Below are 10,685 nucleotides of genomic sequence, written 5' to 3'. Positions count from 1 at the left end.
CTTTCTCCTCCTCTCCTCTCTCCTCTCCTCTGCCTCACACATTGAGAGGTCTGGATCGTCATTACCCTGGGCTCCCATGGATCATTGCTCTCTTCTGTTTTACTATCTCCTTATATCTGTACTTCTGTGAAATTCAAATCTTTTTACATTCTGATGGGGTTTTTTTGCTAATTATCTCGTGTGGCCTGTTGTTTTCCAGGTCACCGTGGTGGAGTGGAGGCCATGTGGCCCGGGCACCACTTGGCGATGCCTCGACCTGCTCAGTCGTCCTCCTGGATCCACACTCCTCACATATATTTTATGTAACTTACTTGCATCAGGCATTCTAGCAATGAAATATGAAAACTGTGATTTTGTTGTTCTGTTCTGTACATGAAACATCTATTGCATGTCTGTCCCGGGACAGGGATCCCTCCTCTGTGGCACTTCCTGAGGTTTCTTCCACCTTTTTTTCCCGTTAAAAGTTTTTTTAAATTTTTTAAATATGGAAAGTTTTTCCCCACTCTATTCGAGGGTCTTAGGACAGAGGGTGTTGTTCACTGTACAGATTGTGAAGCCCACTGAGGCAATGTGACTGTGATTTTGGCCTATGTAAATCAAATTGATCTGATTTTGATTTGAATTCATGTATTTTAATTCATGTGATCTTTTCTTATCACTTCAAGGACAATTGCAGATGACTTCCTCAGATAAATGTAGGACTTTTTTTAATTACTGATGAGTGATAATGGTCATTTATCCCAGGAAGACATCAGCAGTGAGTCCCAAACAAACCCTGCATCAACACGTGCTTCGTCCTCTTGCGCATGCGCGGTGCGACGGTACCAGATGGCCCAATCACATTCTCTATTTCAACGGTCGCAGGAAAGTGAGCGAGACTCCCAGAAGATGGCGACCGCTCTGGTGGTGAGTGCACAGCGACACACCGGCGCCCCAGTCCCGCAGTTCGCGTTTATCCCCCGTGAAAACACGAACGATGAAACACAACGACGGGGTTGTTGAGACGGGACACCTTCAGTAGTTGTGTAGACGTCCCGTTGTTCACCTGTGGCAGGTAACAGAACAACACTAACGCACCGGCGCCGGAGACGAACACAGTCGCTCCGCACACCGACGCTTGTAGTGACCGCTGTGAAGTGTAGCGACCTCGGGGACCGACACCGGGTGAAACCACCCTGACAGTAACTCTGGTGCTCGGATGAATGAGCGGAGCCTCCAAGCGTTGATCCACAACTCGGTTCCGACTAGTTGGACCTTCAGCAGACAGCTAGCAGCGAGCTAATAGCGAGCTAGCAGCGGCGGCTACGCGTTGTGTTAGCAGCGGCAGCGACAAAACAACACAAGCTAGCTAAGACATGCTCCTCTCTCTTCACTCATCTCAGCAAGGCTACAAAGTGCTTCACGTGAAATACAGGTTAAAATAAGCTTCACAGGACACATGAGAATAAAAGGCAAAAAGTGCTTCAGAGAATATATTAAGATAAAACATTAAAAACACAGGCCACCATTGTTTTTTAATGTTCATTGCTGCAGGAGTCGGTACTTTCCAATCTGTTTTAAGAAATCTCATGTTTAAATTTATTTGCCACCTTTTAATGTGTCTGAACATAAAATCATCCTGGTTTTATTCGAGACATAAGGTTTAGCACCACAAGCCACCAGTTCCAGTCAGTAAGCTGCCTCTGTCACTGTTTTTAAGCCATTTAAAAGCTCTTTTTTTTGTGAGTTTGTAAGTCATTTATTTTAAGTCATATCTTGTCTTTTATCCGGACCGTGAGTCCACAATAAAGTTTTGAATTGAAATGGATAAGAAAAGTAAAACACTAGAATACATGTCGAATTTACAGATCTGTCATCAAAAAGGTTTTCCTATATTAAAAAAAAAAAAAAAAGTTTTAAGCAATGACCTCAAAACAGGGAGTGTTTTGCCTGATCGTGGAGCTCTGATAGTTAAACCCTGTTCGCCCTCGGTCACCAGCCTTGACCTACGTACGTCCAGCGAGGGTAGGTTGGATGATCTTAGGTTGCGATTTGATTTGTAGCGTAGGGAGTCAATAGTTCAGTAATGTAACTGGGAGCCAGACCGTGTTGGGCTTTAAAAGTTATCTTATGATAAATCCTGAATTTAACTGGCAGCCAGTGAAGGGAGGAAAGAATAGGCACTGATTTAAATGTATTAATGTTTCTTAGATGGAAGTAATGAGATTACCGACATGGTTCAAAGTTCAGTTGGGAATCAAATATGACACCAAGATTTCTGACTGTAGATTTTATATTGATTGACGAGGGACCAAGGAATGGTTTTAAGATGGCGTGGCCAAATTAGTCAAGTTATATGCAAAAATAGTTTAAGATTGTCCAAAGACCGCAACACAAAGGCAAACTTAAGATTTTAATATCGGCCTCATGGATAAGGGTCAAAACAAATCAAATTTACTTTATCATCAAAATCCACAGAAGCAGTGAAGTAATACAGAGGAACACACAACAAAAGTAAACGATACAAAAAAATGCACATTCCTCCTTAAAACTACTTAAATACCCCATAAAGCTGCAGCAAGTAATCCGTTAATTATTAAACAAATCACGCACTATTTTGAGAATCGATTAAATGGTTTAATTTTTTTTAGGAAAAAATCCTCATTTCAGCCTCTTAAATGTCAATATTTGTGGTTTTCTTTACTCCATCAGTAAATTAAACAAAACAAGATTTTTGAGGGTTTCATCTACGGCATGAGGAAACACTGATCGCCATTTTTCACATTTTATAGCCCGAACAAGTTTACTCGACAGTGAAAATAATCCTTATTTACAGCCCTATACCTCCTATCCACTCTCATATACTCTCCAAAGTATCATAGCCACGAGCATAACCTTTTTTTTTTTCCAAAATTTCAATTACGACAATAAAACTAAAGACAAGTTAGATGATTAAATGCAGCATAACAGTGCCAGCAGCTGTCATCACAGATGGCACATTAGAAACGCAGCAATTTTAAAAAGCCCCAACATTTTGTTTGACAATTCTCTGAAAGTTTTAATGCGTCTTTGTACCGTTGTGTTTCCTAGGTGTCCTCTTCAGTTGCGGCAAATCCTCAGAAGAAACAAAAGGTCGTGAGTCCTGAATCGTACATTAAGCATCCATTACAGAACAAGTAAGTCTAGTTTTACTCCTTGTTCCCCAGCAAGTAGAGTCAAGAAGTTGTCATGCAGAAAACATGATGAACAAGTGCATTAATACAGTTCTGATTTTTAATGATGGGACATTGAAGAGTTAAGTCCTTATGGGTCACATGATATTTGTCTTATCAGTTAAGACACTCAAAAGGCATTAGGGTCTGAGCAGGTTTATCTCGCCCTTATATCAGGTTCAGTAGTTTTATTGTGAATCTGCACATCTCTTCCAGTGAAACAAGTTGTTAATGAGCAACATGACAAATGAGGGAAAGCAGCTGTCAGTCTAACCCTTCTTTGATTTGCAGGTGGGCTCTTTGGTTTTTCAAGAACGACAAAAGCAAAACATGGCAATCTAATCTTCGTCTCATCTCCAAAGTTGACACTGTGGAAGACTTCTGGGCGTAAGTTTATTATCGCTATATGCTGCACATGTCTGCATTAAAAGATGTAGAATTGCACAACATCAGAGCTATTCATGATTCACAGTGGCAGTTGTTGGTGATGTGTGAAGTTATGTTGCACCATGTTTTCAGCCTGGCTGCTAAAAGGTTTTCTGTAACATACTCTCATACATAAAATATTCTCCATCTTTCACAGATTATACAATCACATTCAGCTATCAAGTAACTTGCTGTCTGGCTGTGACTACTCGCTCTTCAAGGTAAGAGTGCTCTTATAACTGTCTTTCGACATTGTATAATTATACCCACTTAAAACTCTGAACTGTCTCAACTTCCCATGTTAATAGATAATCACATTAATTTAGGGGGACAGGACAGCGTTGGTGCACTCTCGCACGTTCAAGGAATTAACGATGCAGAATATCAGCTCCTGTTCACCTCATTCTATGCGAGCGAAGGGGCAAATAAAACTGTGACATCCGGTGGCAAAGGCATGCCGCATCATGGTTTCGCATGACCTATGAGGTCAAGTCTCAATAAATAACAATGACGTGTGTGGTTGAGCCCTCAAATGGACCACAAACCAGCAAACTGAGTTTCCTGTGCCTCACAGAACCAAAAAGAAATACAATTTTCTTTCTGTGTTTTATAATTCCAGTCAATTCATAGCCCTCACTGTCGAACTACAAAGGAAATAAGAGTGGCAAACTTGGACTTTCATGGCCTTGTTGGTAATTCATTCATCTGAGTTTTGCTGATTTGTGAGCCTCCATCCTCAGTGATGCATGTACTCATTGGGTGGGGAGAATCAAAACATAGTTTTTTCCAGATACTCGCACCAAGTCAGGCTGCACTTCACTTCACTTCATCTTCTCCAGTGGCCACAGTGAGCCTATAAAGGATTAGTTATGAACATTAGTCACAACTGAAACTGGATCTCATCTGTCATAAATAATGTTGGATAGTTGGAAACAGAGGATGGAAAGGTGGCATCTTGTAATGCATTTTGGTGGTGACAAGTTCCTGCTGTCAGATGCTACTTCAGTTGCCACATTTACATGCTGACATGGTTACCAAATGCATATTTAAAAAGGCCAGCTGTTTCTTGACTGTTGCAATGATCTGCAGATTATTTTTTAAATTCAGATTATGCTTTTAGAGGAACAACAACGGAACTTGAGAACTTAATTACCTTTGGTCGTGATCTAAAGGGGAAACTTACAAATTAAAGCCTTCGTTCATCGTGGAATATTTATAGTGTTGTAAACTTTGACCTTTATTTGGATGCAGGATGGGATTGAGCCAATGTGGGAGGATGAACAGAATCGACGAGGTGGCCGCTGGCTGATAACTCTGTCCAAGCAGCAGCGTAAAGCAGACCTGGATCGGTTCTGGTTGGAGACGGTATGTTCAGTCCTGTCGAGTATTGATACTTCAATGATACCTTTTTATGTCTTGTCTAGGGATGAACCAATATCGCCCCCTATCGGCAAGTTAACTAAAATTCAATGATGGCAGTGGCCGGTGTTTATCTGTTGTGACATATCAGTTTAGCACCGGCACTTTTTTGAGCTACTGGCTTGTGACATCCCTGCAATCCAGTTGTAAGGCTATATAAACGCATATTACTGAGTAGGTAGTTGTATAGCAGGCTTTTGAAGCAGTTGCTTTTTAAAGATTTTTTTTTTTTTTCCCAGCACAAAAGGTGAATAAATGACAAGAAAAACAAAATGACAGACAAACATCGGTATCATCAGTGGCCCAGAATTTCACAATCGGGGCATCCCTAGTTTACCTGTATTCTTTTTTCGGGGGAATACATTTTGTGGCATCACAGCAGTAAAAGCATTTGTGTAAATAAATCACTTTTTTTAGCTGCTTTGGTTTCTGTACTACAAAGCAAGTTCAACATAACCGGGATATTTTTCAGTTATCTGGCTTCACTTACAAACACACAAAGTGTTCACATGAAGGTGGTTATCAAGTCGATAAGTCAACAGGTTTTTCCACATCTAGACATGCGCACAGTCACATAAAAGGGGAGGTGTTGTCAGTGTATGAATACTCGCAAACATGGACTACTACTGGCAGCAGACTGGAATATGTTACAAACAAAAAGCAAGCTATATATTAGATGAATAGAAAAATAAGTTAAACACATAATCCAGGCTGACAGCAGCACAGTTACAGCTGTCAGAAAAAATCAACTGTGCGAATATGTAAATTAATAGGCTTATAATATCACGGCTCCATCATTAGGGCACGAGTAGAGCTGACTATAACTACATATGTTTATTCCATTAAAGTAAAGTGTTGCTGAGATTTATTTTTATGGCATTTGTGACAAGCTTAGCCTTATTCTTCCAGCTGTAACCCCCACAGTGTCTAACACACTTGGGAGCAAATGCAAAATAATTACAAAAACAGAATTCAAGGCAGTACTTTCATATCTTGTAACATACAGGGATTTAATGTTTCAATCTGTCTGTTGTAAGATAATGTTGGTATAAAAAAGCACAATGAAATTGCTTTGACATTACTTGCAGCCAACAGGAAAAATAAATAAATGAAGAAGACGGGAGGAGGCGCTCCTACACAGCAGTACACCTCTGTCAATCCACACACCGAGCTCAGCATGATCTTCTGTGAAAGATGCTGTCATTTTCCAGAGTGCATGCTGGCACACTGTGGCCTGTCATGGCTTCCTGGGAAACTTGAGTCATTGTTAAGAGTAACACCTGTGCTTTTCCTCCTGTGAGAAGTCAAAATGTCTGCCATTAAAAAGGAACTGCTCCCCAATTACAAGGCATTTGGAAATAATGTTTGTTTTTCCTGCAGCTCTTGTGTCTTATCGGTGAAGCCTTTGATGACCACAGTGACGACGTTTGTGGAGCCGTCATTAACGTCCGAGCCAAAGGAGACAAAATCGCAATATGGACCACGGACTACGAAAACAAAGAAGCCATCACACACATAGGGTAACTCAAACATGCCACAAATATTGGTGACAAAGTTGAACGTGTCAATAGCCCTTTTTACACATGTACAAATGTTGTGTGTAACTTTTACTTATGAGTATTTAAACCCCTATAGCTGAAATGAGCTACTTGAATTTTACACTCCTTTTACAGTGATAGATACCCAGTTAGTTCAAGAGCTGGAAAGAAAACCCCAGTGTTATATTTAAGGGTGTCAGTATGGAAGAGTATTAGGGCCAGGGCTAAGGAGAAAAAATAAGGTTTTTTGTCATTATGCACTTCAAGAAAAAAGTCTGAATGTCGAGAATAAAGTTTAAATACAATTGTGTGAATACAGTTGAAATGTTGAGAATAAAGTTGACATTTCAAGATTAAATTCAACCTTTTGAGACTACATTAAACAGCACAACTCAACAAAGTGCCTTGTGTAGATGAATTGGTGAAACTGTACTTCAGAATCTGCTTTAGTAACAAAGAAATAATTTCTCTTTTAGCTCATAAACACAGTGTAGTTGTCTGTATTAGGACTTTGAAGAGATTGTTACACTACACACAGAAAGTTACACTCCAGGGATTTTTTTTTCTTGAAGTGCAAAATAAAAATTTTTTTTTTTTTTTTTCTCACCCCTGGCCCTAATACTCTTCTGTATTTCAGAGCTGTGCAGGAAATCCCTGTTGAGCAAAATATGTCTGAAGATACAGCATCAGTGGACAACCTCTGTGCTACTGAAGGAGAATAGAGATAATTTAATATACATGCCTGTCTCTGTAGGGCTTCTTGTGTCGTTTATTGTCACATATGAAGGTTTAAAAATGTTTTCTTTTAGCATTTGCTAATGTGCTTTACACGTCTTTTTTCTTTCCCTGCCTCTGTAGGCGTGTGTATAAAGAGAGATTAGGCGTTCCGCCAAAAGTGATCATCGGATATCAGTCACATGCAGACACGGCCATAAAGAGCAGCTCCACAACCAAGAACAAGTTTGTTGCCTGAGGACCATAAACCAGAATCATCATCCGTGCTTTTTCTGTTGCCAGCAGAGATTTTTTGTGATTTTTCTATGAATGTAACAGACAGGCAAACAAAAAGGAAACCGTTTTATCTCCACTTTAAATCTTTGTTAGTGGATTTACATGTTTGTTAACACTTCACCAATGCTTTTGTTTCTGGTGAGAGTATGTGCAGTTACAATGTAGCACCATCATTTGAGGACTTTATAACTTTGTTTTTGTGGTGGAGGGCTGAAGATGAGTAAAAGATGTTTTGATGCCCTGATTTCATTTTTAAATGCGGTTGCATATTTGTGAATTTATTAATTTATCCACCGCTTACGTTTTTCTTAAAGTACTTAACATTAAAGGCAAGAAAAGAAAGTAAAACATTTTCTACTTTGGTACAAGCTGTAGTGTTCTGTTAGTATTGTACATCCAAGTCAGTTTACAGTAAAAATGTATTGCATGGTCTAATTTTTAACCATGCAATGTGATATAACCCACAAGTGAAGAGATCTGAACTAACAAACTGATAGAAACCTTTGTTTTCGTAGGAATTTTAGCAAAGTCAGATCATTTTTTGACACCTTTTCTGCAGTTGTATTTCAGTTTGATAAATTCTTTATTGCCAGTGTTACAAATGGGAAGTCTTGGTTTGAACTGCGAAGTTTCTTGTCAAGCAGCTTGTGCAATTTTATGTGAAGAGTTCAAATTGAGATGTTTACCATTCTCAGAAGCAGAATATATATTTAAAGATGCTTATGGTGCTTCATATTTTGTCTAAAGTTCATTTCTGTGAAAATTTGCCAGGATCATCCTAAGTTCCTTATTTTTTTTCCATCTGTAAAAACACACTCCTGTTTTTATGACTTGAGACATGAAAAAAATTCAGAAATGAAAATATTCCACTCAGCTTCACACATGAAACTTAATTTTGTTTCACACAAAAAGAAGACTCTTGGATTTTTTCATGAAAAGAAAAACATTAAGTTTCATACAAAATTCTCTTGAAACATTTTTGGGAAAAAATTCTCCAGAAATTTTTTTTCACTCAGTTTCACACATGAAACTTCTTTTCTATTGAATTTTTCTTTTCAGAAAAATATTTTTTTTCTAAAATAAATGTATTCACAAAAAAAATTTTTTTTTCAGAAAAAGTAAACTTCAGAAAAATATTTAAAAAAAACTTCAGAAAAAAATAAATTTTCATTCGTTTTCACACTTGAATTATTTGCTAAGATCCTTTTTCTAAGTCTGAGTCTACGTTCTCTCCTGTTTTGAGAATTGGTGAAAAGATTTTGACAACTTTGTCACTCGAGTAAACGATTTACATCAAAATGGATGAAGGAAGCTTTGTTAATCATACATGGTGCCACTTGAGCAAAATTATAAAGTATGTACATTTTTTGCCATTCATGTCGGAGCTGTTCGTTTACTTTCTCTTACACATATGTCCCTAGAATTTTGAGTGATTTCAGTAATATTTTCCAAATATACATATTGTTGGGTTTGCATATTTTCTGCTGAAGCCATAAGATCCAGTAAAAAAAGTTTACTTGTTCATTTTAAATGCCTTTTGTTCTACTGCTTTGATAAAGTTTACATTGTGTCATTATTTACATTCCAAGTTTCATTTTGTTTGTGGCATTAACAAATGTGCGTTGTCTGGAGGATTCAACTGTGCCTTGAATGTTACAGCCTGCCCCATATTTCTAGGCAGTGAATGTACGAGAGATGGATTGTAAATAAACATTTAGTGTGAAGTGAAGTGTGTTCTCTTTCTTATGAGGTGTTTGACTAAAGGTAACACTTTAAAATAAAAACAAAAATTCTGACTTTTTTCAACGTTTTCTGAAAATTCTGACTTTTTCCCCATCAAATTTTCTTTTCAAATATTGACTTTTTTCCCTCAACTTTTTCTGAAAATTCCAACTTTTGTTTCAAATTTATCTAAAAACTTTGACTTTTATTCCTCCCAACAATTTCTCCTCAAAATTCTAACATTCCTCCCAAAATTCAGACTTTTTTTCCCTTAAATTTTTTCTGAAAATTCTGACTTTTTTCAACTTTTTCTGAAAATCCTGACTCCTACATCGGTTTAATCAGTTTATTCAGTACACATCACAAACAAAACAGGAGTCAGACTAGACACTGGTCCATGTTGGAAGTGGAAGGTTGGTGGAGATGGAGATTGCAGTCAGCTGGCGCTTCAAAAAGGGCTCCTCTCCTTCCTCTGACCAATCCTGTGTCAGCAATCAAGCTGAGCAAGCCAATCAGCAGGTCCAGCCTGATGCACTTCCCTGAATTTCTTTTTACTAAAATAACTTTTTTCAGAAAAAGTTACTTTTCAGATAAAATTACTTTTCAGAAAAAGTTACTTTTCAGATAAAATTACTCTTCAGAAAAAGTTACTTTTTAGAAAAAGTTACTTTTCAGAAAAAGTTACTTTTCAGAAAAAGTTACTTTTTAGAAAAAGTTACCTTTCAGAAAAAGTTACTCTTCAGAAAAAGTTACTTTTTAGAAAAAGTTACCTTTCAGAAAAAGTTACCTTTCAGAAAAAACAAAATTCCAACTTTGGTTTCAAACTCTCTTAAATGTCCAACTTTTATTACCCCCAAAAAGTTTCTCCTCAAAATTCCAACTTTCCCCCAAAATTCTGACTTTTTTCAACTTTTTCTGAAAATCCTGACTCCCCCCCGTCACACCACTGGTCTAGGGGAACCCAAGACATACCATGATGTGTGTCTCCCCATTCTTTCCACCCCCAAAAGAAAGCCAGTGTCACAGAGGAGCCACGTTCAAAGTAGCATTTATTTTGCTTCAGAGGGAGAACAAGGCCAACACAACAAACAACATAATCTGTTTACCCCTAACTTCCTGCCACAAATCAGAAATATAAACAAAAGACAAAATCTTACCCAACTCCTACATCGGTTTAATCAGTTTATTCAGTATACATCACAAACAAAACACGAGTCAGACTAGACACTGGTCCATGTTGGAAGTGGAAGGTTGGTGGAGATGGAGATTGCAGTCAGCTGGCGCTTCAAAAAGGGTTCCTCTCCTTCCTCTGACCAATCCTGTGTCAGCAATCAAGCTGAGCAAGCCAATCAGCAGGTCCAGCCTGATGCACTTCCCT

At 38.2% G+C, this 10,685-nt stretch overlaps 1 protein-coding gene across 1 annotated transcript; it reads left to right on the top strand.

Annotated features, from left to right (window-relative positions):
* Window positions 1–836: 836 nt before the first annotated feature.
* Window positions 837–9,309, top strand: LOC141013124 (eukaryotic translation initiation factor 4E-1A-like). Its single transcript, XM_073486692.1, has 7 exons — window positions 837–906; window positions 3,070–3,155; window positions 3,483–3,578; window positions 3,775–3,838; window positions 4,869–4,982; window positions 6,417–6,556; window positions 7,433–9,309. The coding sequence occupies exons 1-7, from the start codon at window positions 889–891 to the stop codon at window positions 7,545–7,547; spliced, it is 633 nt and encodes a 210-aa protein (XP_073342793.1). The 5' UTR covers window positions 837–888; the 3' UTR covers window positions 7,548–9,309.
* Window positions 9,310–10,685: the final 1,376 nt, after the last annotated feature.

The sequence above is a fragment of the Pagrus major genome, chromosome 18 (assembly GCF_040436345.1).
Source record: "Pagrus major chromosome 18, Pma_NU_1.0".
In the NCBI taxonomy this organism is placed as follows: Eukaryota; Metazoa; Chordata; class Actinopteri; order Spariformes; family Sparidae; genus Pagrus; species Pagrus major.
Note: the sequence above shows the minus strand (reverse complement) of the source record. Positions and strands in the feature narration are given on the sequence as shown.